At 39.8% G+C, this 13584-nt stretch overlaps 1 protein-coding gene and 1 non-coding gene across 8 annotated transcripts in view; both read right to left on the bottom strand.

The window, feature by feature from the left end:
* Nucleotides 1-13584, bottom strand: part of rhbdf1b (rhomboid 5 homolog 1b (Drosophila)) — a 52063-nt gene that overhangs the window by 12960 nt on the left and 25519 nt on the right. For 3 of the 7 annotated variants that reach the window (XM_055004716.1, XM_023291060.3, XM_023291062.3), the window contains exons 2-4: nt 8058-8199; nt 7547-7680; nt 7102-7248 (exon numbers count right to left, since the gene is read on the bottom strand). In XM_055004716.1, the coding sequence (XP_054860691.1) occupies nt 7102-7248; nt 7547-7680; nt 8058-8171 (395 nt within the window). In that variant the 5' untranslated portion in view covers nt 8172-8199. Of the gene's footprint in view, nt 1-4050; nt 7054-7101; nt 7249-7546; nt 7681-8057; nt 8200-13584 lie in introns of those variants that run through there. The other 4 variants (XM_055004717.1, XM_023291063.3, XM_023291066.3 and 1 more) reach the window with 3 other exon arrangements.
* On the bottom strand, nt 9135-9228 carry trnai-uau (transfer RNA isoleucine (anticodon UAU)). The gene is made up of 2 exons: nt 9191-9228; nt 9135-9170 (listed from the first exon to the last, which is right to left on the bottom strand). It is a non-coding gene; the product is annotated as a tRNA-Ile (tRNA).

Raw genomic sequence — 13584 nt, 5'->3', positions numbered from 1 at the left:
AAACTGGCTGTTTCTTATGATTTAGTGCGACATGTAGAGAGAATGGAAATTGATGAAATATACTGGACAACATTTCAACAACTAAGACTGAATCCTGAAAGTCCAATCACCTGTCAGAGACCACAAGTTAACTGAGATTTTTCAAGTCGAGCAGTCCTTTTGTGTCAGTGAATGCAACATAAAACAGCTAGGAGCTTAGAGAAATGCACAGGGATGACACTTCAATGATAATTATGAATAAGGGGAAACACAAAGCAGGGCCTGCAGCACACTTGATAAAACAACACAAACCCACATGACAGTATATGCTGGTGGTGAATTGATGAGAAGCTGAATCTGGGGGTGGAATAGTTGGTAAACTTTGCTTTAACTATGTCTCAGAAGACAGTCTGGCAGTACTTTGAATTTTTGAAGGCCAACCCTAACAATGTTAAATGCAAACTCAGTATGTAAGAATCAGATTGCCATTCAGCCACATGGTAGTAAAAATGGGTTCATCAGTTCAAGTTCATGACAGTTTTTCTCATAGTACTTCTCAATGTAATATGGTAGGCAGTGTCATTTGTTTAAAAATTCAGAAATTATTGTTAATGTTTAAAGTGAAATAGTTTAAAAAAAACTAACTAAAAGAGCTTGATTTAAACAGAAATACGTGTGCTGCCTGTCTCATTCTGAAAAATCAACCATATGCAGTTTAAACAGGTTGCAACTGAAATCTTACATTATATACAGTTGTCGTTTTTAAATCCTAAAAAATGCATCCATGTGACTCTGTCACATATGACAATGTTGATGAGGTTGAAATCTTCAGTGAAACTCATTCACAAATATGATTCCACACACATTTTTTTTTAATAAGTGGATTTCCTGATTGACAAAAATCAAAGAGGTAACATTTAGTCAGATCTTTGAATTTAACAGCCAAACCTGATTCGACTGAGAAAAGCTTAAGTCAGCGACAGCCCTAAAATGGACTAAATTTGATTATTTCAATCAAACTAATCAGAAACGTAACCAATGCAATTATTCTGGAAGAAAGTAAAGTGATTTGATGAAAAAGACTCAGGTTGAAATGAGGGTCACAACATGCACAGCTACAGGTCAGGCCATTAAACAAAGCCCTCTTGAACAACATGACAGCATGTAAGAGTCCTTTCTAGTATTTTGACTCCTCCTCTATCTCCATTTCATTCTGTGCATGTGAGCATGATTTATTTCATAGAAACTTGGCGATGCAGCTTAGAGAGCCTCCATGACGAATACTGTCTTGTTTTCTCACACAATTTGTAGCCTTCGGCAGAGAAGAAGCAGCTGTTCCATCATATTCCCACAGTAGATGACCTGACATGGCTGTGTGTGCGCTACATTTACACTCAACCAATGTGCATCCAGTGCCTGCGTGCCAGGCTGTGTGTTAACCCATCAGGAGGCGGGAGGCCACACTTGGGAAACTGTTTAGAGAGCAGAACATTCGGTAATAAACACTCAGCGTTCATCATCAAGAAAAACGCCAGCTGGGGAAGCCTTTTAAGGCTGCGCAGGGGCAGTGTGGGGGCGGCGCGGCCCTGATTGTTGTCCCTCCGGAGAGGAATGTCTCAGAATGAGGACACAGGTTTGGGAAAACTGGAAAAAAAAGACAGGATTCAGAGTGGGCCTCTTTGAGCAGGAGAGGATGAAATGTAAACAGATAGAACAGATACAGAAATAAAGACTAAAGGAGGTCCCAATTTAGAATATACTGTACTTACAAAAGGTTTGCTTCCTTAAATATACGATATATATGATCAAGACTGCCATACTGTCCTCACTATTGAAAATGAACACTTTGGATACGAGCTTATTCCCGGCTCGAGGACATTTGCTTGTTTAGATAAGTGATTTTTTGTCTGTTTGCGCACATGCACCGACAAGCACACATGTCGTATTCACCCACACGTCACATCAATAAAACATTCACCGCTGCTTGACGACAGCACGAAATAATCACACACCACAGACTGAGGCAGTGTTAAGCCACAGGAATTAGCATCCGTATCCTCCAGGTAAGGCTGGTACACATGCAGCAGCAATCTGCTGTTCTGTAATTACAGGCTTACGCAGTATTCATTTCATCAGGGAGAGAAGGCCAGAGGGCACAGCTTTGTACAGTCTAAACAAAAGCTGCCACTGAGCAAACAGAGAGAATAAATATAGAGGATAAATCTGAGAACTGACAGTAAGTGTTTACTGGTTTATGATAAATCCTTCGGTGAGGTTTAACGTTACTTCAAGGGTTGAGTTGATATATAAATGTAGACTCATTTGAATGTGATTATTATTATGAGATTATGCTTCACTTATTTATAGTTAACGTAACAGTCGTCAGAACAGTCATTAAGGATTTTATAGTGGTGATCACTGACTCAAAACAATGCAATGCACTTACAGAGAGTGGTACAACATAACTAAGCACATCTACTTAAGTATTCCTAAGTGATAATTTAATGTCAGTTTCCAAAGTTTTTGTACTTCTATTCCAGTTAATATCAGACACAAATACACCTTTTACTACTTTTTTCAGTTTCAGATATCATGCCAAAAAATACAATTAGCTCTAAAAATGTGCATTTTTATCATTTGAACTCTCCAACATAATATCTAAGTACATATATCAGGTATATTGAACTGCATAGTTACATATTAGGTCATCAATAACGATCTAATATATAATAAACAATATTATAACTACAGGAGATGTTCTGTTGCACATTTTCATCTTTGATATGTTAATTATATTTCACGTGGTTTGCTGCTGATACAAATATGCACCTTTCCTTAGGCGATATTTTAAAAGCATCCCTTTTACTCCTAGATTTTTAATATCATTGCTACTTTTACTGAAAGAGTTCAGCGAGTTTAGAAGTACACTTGCAGACTCTGTGGTTGTTACAGCTAGTTAGTTAGCATATTCAGACAGCATGTGTCAGATTTGCTGTTCCTCTCACTCCCACATATTAGCTAAAAAAAAAAGTGCATTGGATTAAAATTACAAACTCCACCTCTAAAGGAGTAGTTCAGCATTTTTGGGTGACGTACTTTCTTGCCGAGTTAAATAAGAATATTGAATGCTGATACTGTTCAGATCTGTATGTTCATCCACCCGCTGGGTAGCTTAGCTTAGCACACAGAAGATAACAAAACCTGCTGGGTAGCACTTTTTATTCTAATAAAATAAAGTCCCTACACAGTCATTAATTCAATCCTTAAACATTCATCTCTGTGGAACATATTTAGATGATTTTTTTTTCCAATAAAATGGCTGAGATGTGACACTACATGGTTGCTTCCTCTAGAATGTGCAGATCTATGAAGTTCACTCACACCTCTGCTACTTACTGCAGCTGGAGCACACCAGCTCACCTACAACTCTGATCAAACACTGTAAAGATATTCAACTCAAACTTGTAATATTGGAGTAATTCGGCCATACATGTTCAAACCGGAAAACAATTCAGAAAAAGAGCACTGATATAGAAAGTCCAACCCTGCAAGTTGACAGGATTAGTTTCTTAGAATTGTCACAAATGAAACCCCAGAAGTCTAAATCTGTGCTTTAGAGACTGACATCGGTACATTCAGTCATGATGCATTTTCTAGCATAAGAACACCTTGTGGACATGTTGACTACATCACAAAAGGAAGAAGGGGTTGTTAACAAGTTGCATATTTGTTAAATCTGCATATGAAAGACAATGTGCAAAAAGCAGACATTGCCTTTGGAGCCACTCTCTGCTAGAAGGCAAATAAAAAGATTTAACAGCATTAGTGCATGCATAAATGTCGATGTTAGCAATCAGAAAAAGTTCAGTGAAATCCAACATATAAGGCTAAAAAGCGATTTACAACATGCACGGCTAGTCCCAGCTAAATCCTTTATTTCATTTTTTAAAAAACAACCTTAATACCCCTCCAAAGAAATGCATGACATCAGCAGCATTTCAGATCCATTGATTGTCCAAAGTATGTGAATTCTGTGTATTTGCTCTGCTCTGGCTTCCACTGCACACTCACCTGTCCAGAGAGCTCCAGGAGGGGTTCAGGGTCTGGGTCATACCTGATTGGGGCGGGAACTATGCAGCTGAGACGCCTCCATCACCAGCGCTGTCCCCGCTTACTCCCAGCCAGTATTAAACCCTGACGTGCAGGATGCAAGCTGATCCCTCGGAGATCACACATACAATGTTCTATAAGGGGATTTCCTCACATCCGGGGCAGCAATACCTCGCTGTTACGCAAAAGCAGAGGACAAACACATGACCGGGCTCTGTTAAACATCAGCGTCCTGCTCAGTGAACTCCCGAGTTAATCAGAGGTTAGAGGAAAGCCGGCGCTGATCTCCTCAGTCAGACAAGAGAAAAGATCTGCAGAGGGCTTCCAGTTTTTCTTCCAGCTGGAAATGCTCATTGAACGCACAATAAGGCTGCAGGCTGCGGGAGGGTCTTACATTTCCTGAACTTGTGTCACCAGCATCCAACAGAAGCTTCCATATAACTCTGACTCTGCTGGCAGGCCTCCCAGTATCCCTCCTCCAGAGTTCACATCAAAGGATGTGACCTACTGAGCAAAGAAGACAGCAGCACTGGTCCTTGTCAAACTGAATGCTTCCCTCATTCAGATCTCCAACAATCACCACCAGTGAGGTCCTTCCCTCTCTCTCTCTCTCTCTCTCTCTCTCTCTGTCTCTTTCTGTCTATCTACCTAGTTGTGCAGGAGTGCATGTAAACAGCAGTTCTCCCTCTCAGCTCTCCAGGGGAAGTGGCCGATTAGAAGGAGGGAGAGAAGCCAGATCATCATACACATTAAGAGGGAGGAGAGATGGAGGGAGGGCACTGGGACATGCCTGAACACAACACTTGCACACATATATACTCCCACACTGGAGGAAAACTAGCACAGACGTTTAGTTTCTCTGAATCATAGCTTGTAGCTTGAACCCCACCTTGCTTTGCAGCTCTATTCCTGTCGAGCGTTAAATAGAGTTCAAATTGAGCGTGTGAACTTCAGTTTTAAACACCCGTCATTATGAGCGTCAGCGTGACTGATAAATTATTATCCGTTTAGCTCCTGATCTATCAAAATAAATGGCTCTTTAACATGAAAAATGACTCATACGAGTGTCCTTTACGTCAACAAACACCACAGTGTCCTCCCAGATACTCAGCAAATTATACACACACACACACACACACACACACACACACAGACACACACATACATGCACAAACACACACTATGTTTGAATAGTAAAGATTCATCCCAGATTTGTGAACTCTTTTGAGGACAATGTACCCCTGCTAACCTCCACAAAACTCTCTCAGTCCCAGTCATTTTCTCACAAACTTCAAACACATTAACTCTGTTTCTTTCACTCAAATGCAAAGCTAATAAACCCCGGCGTGATAAAGTCAAGGCTTTCTTTGAAAAGCGTTTCTCTAGGTTTTGGCTCCGTGTTCAAACATTTACATTCAATTTAATGCCGTTTCAGGAGCTGCTTTGATGTGGCCTGAGTGAAATCTGTATGAGTAATTGTATTATATTGTCTGCCTCAAACCCAGGGGTCCTGTGTGCCACCTGGACCGACACTGATACACTGCTTATGTGCATTCTTCATGTGTCACAGACAAAGCAACACAGCTGTGGCACAAAGAGACTAAAAGAGCAACATGGTAATGAGACTTTCTGCAAAAACTTAGTCAATACAGACAGCAAGGGGTGAAAAAATGTGGTTAAAGTTGGCATTTATCCTCAGTCTTTGATGTGTGGTGCACCTCAGTCCCCAGATATTGTGTGAGTAAGTGGTGTATTCATGTTTCCTCAACCTGCCGCCTGCTCTGTCACTTTAGATTCTATCAATAAATGGATTTGTCTTAAATGAAGGCTTTAGTCTTGATGCAACAAAACCTCACTCCTATTTTATTTGTGCAGAAAATAGCTGACATCCCATTCTTTTCTTTATGCTTGGATTTAACTGAATGTCTTATTCATAGTTAATAATAATTAATTGTACTATTTAAAATTACATTATGGATATACTGGCTTGGAATTCTAACTAGTTAAAAAGCAGTTGTTGATATCTAAATTTGCTGATTGACTACTGATTACAACATCATTACGTCCCTCTTTAATGTAATATGTCGAACTTGTTAGTGAGCAGTTTCCTGTTTGCACATCCAGCAGTTGCTTTGTCTCTGGTGAATGTAAGTTTAATATTCACTCTCCATTTAGTTGTTTTAGTTTACAATTAAATTACAATCTGCCTCTTTAGCTGCTATATGCTCCATTATGTTCACCAGTTGTTGCTTTATCTTTATCTGTTTCACGGCTTTTTTACTGAAAATATCTTTTCAATTGAAATCAGTAGAGATGCAAGCTTTGAACGAAAACAATGAGCTGAAAGATGCTAAAACAGTGTACAGAGTTGAGAGGAACTGCAGCTGAGCCTTAATTATCTGTGACTTATTCACCAAAATCGACTTCTTTCACTTTATACAAAGTAGTTCACAAGATCTGTTGTTCTAAAAATAAGTTGGACCATTTTCTGAGTTGAAGATGTGGTCAGTTAAATACCACCATGGAATGACAAAAGATAAGTGTTTTGATCCTGCTCATGAGTTTTACAGTAACTCTGAGTGCTCACATTTTTTTTAACCAACGCATTACAGTTTCACAGCTGGAATACATTATTTTTAGTATCTTCCAGTTTTAAATTTTTACTATTTCTTACATACATTTAAGTCTGGAAAATAATTTTAGTCTGCATGTTCTGACGATACTATATGTACTCTACCTATGAGCTCATTCATCCTCATCATTCAGGCGGTATGATGTTCATACTGAAACACAAGATTCCTTAATCAAATGCAACACAGATGTTTTGTGAATCATTGTCCATACAACGATCATTGGATCTGAAACGACTGACGCAGCCTTTGGGTCATGACTGCTGACCAACTTTTGGGTCCTAAAACCCACTAATCCTCCAAAATGTTACAGCATCTGTGAGAGCTTCAGGTCATGGCCAAAGATACTTTCAAACTGCTGTCATCTCCCCCTCTCCTGTACCTGATGATCTGTTTGGGTATAGACGAACGGCGTCTGGCCAGTATTTTGGGGATGCAGGACCGCCTTCTGATGGATGGAACCCTCCTGGGGCCCCTCTGGCCCTTTGGGGGAACTGTGTTGACGCGCTCAAAGCGAACCTTTTTCTCACTACACACATTGGTATATGAGGTCGGTAGGGAGGCATTCAGGAAGGGCAGAAGGTAAACAAGGCGAAACCAAAGAAAAGGGAGGAGAGAAGAAATAGAGCAAGATTAGTCAGAGGACAACCAGAAAGGAAATAAAGCTTCAATTAGTTCTGTTAATGATTTATGAGTGCAGAGGAATTATTAGAATTAGCAAACGTGCAAAAGTCCTTGCAGCTGGAGAAAATCAGCAAAGAGGAAAGAAGAGGACTTTGGGTGAACATGTCTATCTTTGTGCATGTGTGTCCATGTGTTTGTGTAACCTCTTTATGGACTGTGTGATGGAGGGAAGTCTCTCCAGAGGAGGTCTGAGGTAGTTGTTGGAAGTTTCCAAGGCAGCGATGCAGGTCTGCGGGTTTTCCCCCGGCATGCTGACACTGCGCAGGCGCTTCACTGGCTGCAACGCACACAAACAGGTGAAACAGTCATCCAAGTCAAATGAATGAGTGAATGTACGTGGAAAAAACAAGCAAAAGCTCTGTAAAGGAGGTTAACTAAATGTTAATACTCCTCAGTGTCTGCCTCATTTGAATTTGCTCAGTAGTCACGAGTAACCCAGTCTGCTGAGGAGGATATCAGGTGTTGTTGAAAGCAAATGCTCTAAGAAATGTATTTTCTGGTCAAACTCATGCTTGTAATTTTAACCCTAAACTTCAGTGGTCATTGATTTTAGTCTAGAAGAATGATTTTCAGTTATATCCCTCTAGTCGTTCTAAATTGTTACTATAATACGCTTGTATAATTCTGCCTTGTTTTTGAATGCTGTGTGGTTACCTGGGTGAGCGTCGGTGTGTCGTCTGGCGTCAGCTGGATGGTTGGGATGTCCAGTTTGAGCCATGGGGGCTTCTTCCTCTGGAGGCTGCTGTTCCTGCTGCCTGGTTCATCCATGCTCCTTACCTCCCCCTACTCCTGCCAGCTGGACAACACAAACAAAGACATTATACATTATTATATGATAATTCACACAGTCAGAGGACATTCACAGACATGTGACGCCAAACACATCCGGACTGCCAAACCAAAACTGACCAGCTTTGCTGAGTAATTACAGGCACTGACTGGACAGAATGTGCATATAATCAACAGTAATCCATGTCTCCCCATGGTGTGGGATCAGACAGTGTGGAGGGAAATGCCAGAATAAACAAACTGCTTAATCCAAATGTTGAAGGCCACTAGTCTGGCAGCAAGTCTAAGCGTCAAATGACCTGCATCACAATGCAGAAAGATACTGAACTTGTGTGATTTAACTTGATGGAGCTGGTGCATCACATTGGTCCTGATTTTGTCAATGCAAACACATGTAAATGTAACGTTTACTGTATTTGATTGTGTTTAATCCTAACTGAATGCTTAAAGCTGCAAAACAGTTCTTTATAATAGACATACTGTTCATAGCTACTAACAAGGATCCACTATTTTACTGTTACTGTCACCAAATGCTTGCTCAAAGGGAATCTTTGGATTTATTGGGTATCTATGTATAATTATGTACAGCTTAAATCATAAGTTTTGAATTTGTGAGGCAATTTGGTATCGTTTGTAATAATGCGCTTTCATATTAAAGTTATTCAGGTAAATCTGTAAAATAAACAATGCTGCAGTGTCTTGACCTTAATATTTAAATCAGATAAGTGATATTTTTTTTACACTGATCTTCTTGGGTCAGTGTCTGTTGCTTCAAATGTCCTATATAAATAACAGCAGCATCACGTTTATATTGTATTATGCTTCTATTTTAATTTCTGAAATGCAAATGTCCAACCTGTGTAATGAGTAGAGCTGCACTGTTGTCTGTTCAGTCAACATGAAGGCTCATTTTGCTCTGATTTTTGGGGTTTAAAACTTCTATGCTCCAGGTGAGGCTCGAACTCACAACCTCGGCATTGCTCTGCAGGTTACTGCCTTATAAGTACCGTACGCTGACCGATTGCGCCACTGGAGCCTCTGGACAGCAGACAATCTAATGGAGTTTTGGGAGGAGGCCCTCAGAGGTTCTGGACTTTCCTTCTCACATCTTGTTACAAACACAATCTTGAGTTATATAATTCAACTGATTGAGACACATGTGCTAATTTTTTCTACATTTTGCCTTGGATGCCTGGTTATGTGCCTCTTTTCTATTAGCTGCACAGGAATTCGGAATAATCACTCAAACTCATTGTGGTTGACACATCACCAAAACGTCATAGCACAGTGCAGGCCACTGGTTTTGGGAGTTTTGGGAGGGCATTAGTGCATCTGTGCTTCAACACCACAAGATGGCAGTAGGCTCATCACCCACAGAGACACACATATTCCCTATCTACAGAGACTAGTGTGTTGGCATTGCTTAGTTTAGGAGTTCTAAGTGCAGCAGGCCACCAATCAACAGACAGCATCAGACAGAGACAACTGAAAAGTAAAGGGAAAGAACACAAAAAATCCTCCACTCCACTTGCTGACTGCTGGTTAATGAGTTTAAAGACACCTGGAGAATGAAAGGGTTTCTCTCTTTTAGTAGAAGTTGTATGGAAATAAATGACATGTCCCCTAATGTCTGGTCAATGAGCTATAACCAGCAGGCAGTGAGGCAGTGTGCTGTGGCTCCTTTTCATACAAAGAACCAAAAGAAACAGTCATCATTTCTTCTCCCGTTGCATGATGCACTTCAAAGCTGCTGAGGTCGTCAGGTGAAGCCGCAACACAAAACCTCAGCACTTTCCTGCTGCTTATTGTTACTGGTGCCACACACTAGCAACAGCACTGAATGCACTGAGAAGCTCCTCATTTAATGCTCGAAAGTGCAGAAGTTTTGGAATTCACAACCACCACTAAAACAGAGACAACATGAAGCACAACTGACCCTTTCATAGAGCACATGATGCAGCTTCCAAATATAAATGAGGCACATTTGACACTCACAATTCAATTGAACTTCTAGAACAATTGGGCCATTGATTTTTAACAGAGGACTGCAGATGAACTAACCTTGACATTTAGATTTCGTCTGTTGAAATAACAACTGCCGTTAGCAGATTTGATGAGCTAACTTTAGTTTAATAATTCCTGGAAAATCGTGTTTCCAATGAACCCCGTGAGAGTCTTAAATATGCACTTAATGGACCAGAAATAATACAGAACTAAAAACCTCCATCTAACATCGCACTGTTACTGTTGGCGGGAGGGGATTAGTGAATGATCAGATGTCATTCACTTACTACACTGATTAGATCTGACATGCAAATTCGTCAGAATGCAATGTTCTGCTGGGAAACCTTAGGTCCTGGCATTCATGTGGATCTTACTTTGACATCCACCACCCTTCTAAACTTGGCTACAGACCACATACACCCCTTCATGTCAACAGCACTCCCAGACAGTACCAGCCTCCATAAATAGATCATTTATGCCACATCACAAACAACTGCTCAGGAAGGGCTCGAGGAACACGACAAAGAACACAAGGTCTTGGCCCTCAGAGGTTCTGTGTTCATGAGTTGTCGCAGCTGTTCTGATGGCATAAGGGAGACTTTCACAATATTATAGTCCTTGGGTTTAGCATACTGCTTGAGTGAGTCATTGAGGACTTAGCATAATAGCCAATTTTCCAAACTTCGGGCAGGATTACGCCACTAAATCAATAAAATACTCCATATGAAAATTATACCTCATTACCTGATTACTTCAATTAACCCTTTGATGCACAACATGGGTCAAAACTGACCCATAATCAATGGAAAATTGGTATCACTTGACCCTTGTTGTGCGTCAAAAGGTTAATGAAATTTAATAGGACATAACCAACCTACGCGATGTTGGTTCATATTGTCTACCTACAACCAGCTACCTGCTAAAACACACATTCCCGCTTGGATGGAATCCTGTTTCCACGACAAGACTTTCCTCCTCACATCTTGTTACAAACACAATCTTGAGTTATTTATATATATATATATATATATATATATATATTTATATATATATATATATATATATATATATATATATATATATATATATATATATATATATATAAATATATAAATAAATAAATATATATATATATATATATATATATATATATATATATATATATATATATATATATATATATATATATATATATATTTTGCCTTGCATGCCTGGTTATGCGCCTCTTTTCTATTAGCTGCACAGGAATTCGGAATAATGACTCAAACTCATCGTGCTTGACACATCAACAAAACGTCATAGACAGTGCAGGCCACTGGAAAAATTGGGTTTCAGCAACAGTGCTGTTGTCATGTTCTGTGTGAAAGCACTTTTAGGTTGGTTTTGAAGTTGTCACCGATCGGTGTATTTTGAAATAGCTGGTCTACATTAAATACATTACCAAAAACTTGTTGGATTTAAAATAACGATTATTTCCGTGGATGTCGCAGCAAGTATGAAGGTTCTGAGGTTCATTTTCAGTCAAAAATATTCACACATACAAAGGCAATTCAGCACGTTCCTTTAATTTCATCCACAACCTGGTACTCCAACTCTAATGAAATTTTTGAGTCTTGAAATCAATGCTCTGTTTCCGATGAATTCCTGTTGTTGAGTCAAACTTCTCCATTTCCAAATGTATTTCTTTGTTCATTTTCCAAAAATGACATTTAATGTGCAAAAATGTGTCTGCAGCTCATTTCGAGACAACATTAGTGTTTCTCCAGGACTGTTACATCTTGGGCCAAATGGAAGTCATTGTGAACAAATGAAGGGACTATTAGTGGATAATGGGACATCTGCATGGGGCTCTGGTGAGACGTAATGAGCGACCACCAACGAGGAGCCCCTGGAGATCTCAGCTGTGAATCATTCTGTGATTCACGCCTGTGAGTGAAATTACAGGCTCCCCTGTCTTGCCATAAAGACATTAGCCAAATAATAATCTTCCATCAAATGTGGTGATGGAACCGACATTCACAGTTCTGGCCAAGTCTAACGAGCTGAAAGGTAGTCAGCGACAGCAGCTGGACGAATTCTTGATACACACTGATACAGGACGGGCTCTGCTTCCAAACCCCAAGACTAGACACAGACACACACACACAGACACACACACACACACACACACACACACACACACACACACACACACACACACACACACACACACACACACACACACACACACACACACACACACACACACACACACACACACACACACACACACACACACACACACACACACACACACAGTTGCAGCACAACCTGAAGAGAAATATCTCTCTTTGGATACGCTCACTTGTCAAGTACAATCAATTTCTGTGTCTATTTTGCACTGAAATTATCTTATTCTATTTTGTAGTCCACCTGCTCACCCGCCAACAGCCTTCTTTACTTTGATAGTGATCTTGTGAATTTCCCAGGAGCTGCCTACAGAACAGGTGTGAACTTGTGGTTCTTAGTAAAAAGGTGTGAGTCTGGACAAAAAAAGAGTTTGATTACACAACTGCAGATGGGAGTTTGAGCATGAGCTGAGCACGTGCTTCCATGTGGCTCAACAGAGCTGTCAAACACACTATGGCCTGTTGAATAATGTACTGGTCCAATGAAGTGCAGATGTTTGGTTTGGCCAAAACAAACTCTGATCTGTTTGCCCAGTTGGTATATTTTGGAAGTGGTATTATAGGTTTTCATGAAAAGTCAGCACATCACCACAGTTCATTCATTGTCATATTAATCTGTGGGTAAAAAAACTTTGGTTCTGACTGAAATGTTTTAATAACTACTGGATTTCTTCAACACCAACTTCATCGCAAAATACTTATGAAACAAAGTGCATCAATGACAGCAGAATATAAGACCACAAGGACCAACAGCATTTCAAAGCTGACACTTATCCAGTAAAATATCTCAATATTTCCTGGCTGGGTAGCCACAAAATTCTGTACAGACATTCATCGTTCCTAGAAGATAAAGTCTACTGAGTCTCATAATCCTCAGACTCTGCTGCCAACAAGGCCTCTCACAATTATTACATAATCAGCTGATTGTAATTATTTAAGCTGACCACCATCACTTTGCATTATCATTAGAATCATTTTTATTTGCCAGTTTAAACAGAGCTGAATGAAATATCCACCGTGTCCATGTTGCACTTTGTTTAATACACAGACTGACCACTTTCACTTTGTGAAGGAGTTTCAGTCCTCATGTTTTTCATGTTGGCGCTTCCAGTTTTGCACTTAAATATGTAAACTATTGTCTACATTTTGTGCTGCACAGCTTTATACAATGATGCGTAATTTGTCAAAATGAAATAAAATTAAATGAAACAGTCATTTTG

This window comes from Amphiprion ocellaris, chromosome 18 (genome assembly GCF_022539595.1).
Source record: "Amphiprion ocellaris isolate individual 3 ecotype Okinawa chromosome 18, ASM2253959v1, whole genome shotgun sequence".
Taxonomy (NCBI): Eukaryota; Metazoa; Chordata; class Actinopteri; family Pomacentridae; genus Amphiprion; species Amphiprion ocellaris.
Note: the sequence above shows the minus strand (reverse complement) of the source record. Positions and strands in the feature narration are given on the sequence as shown.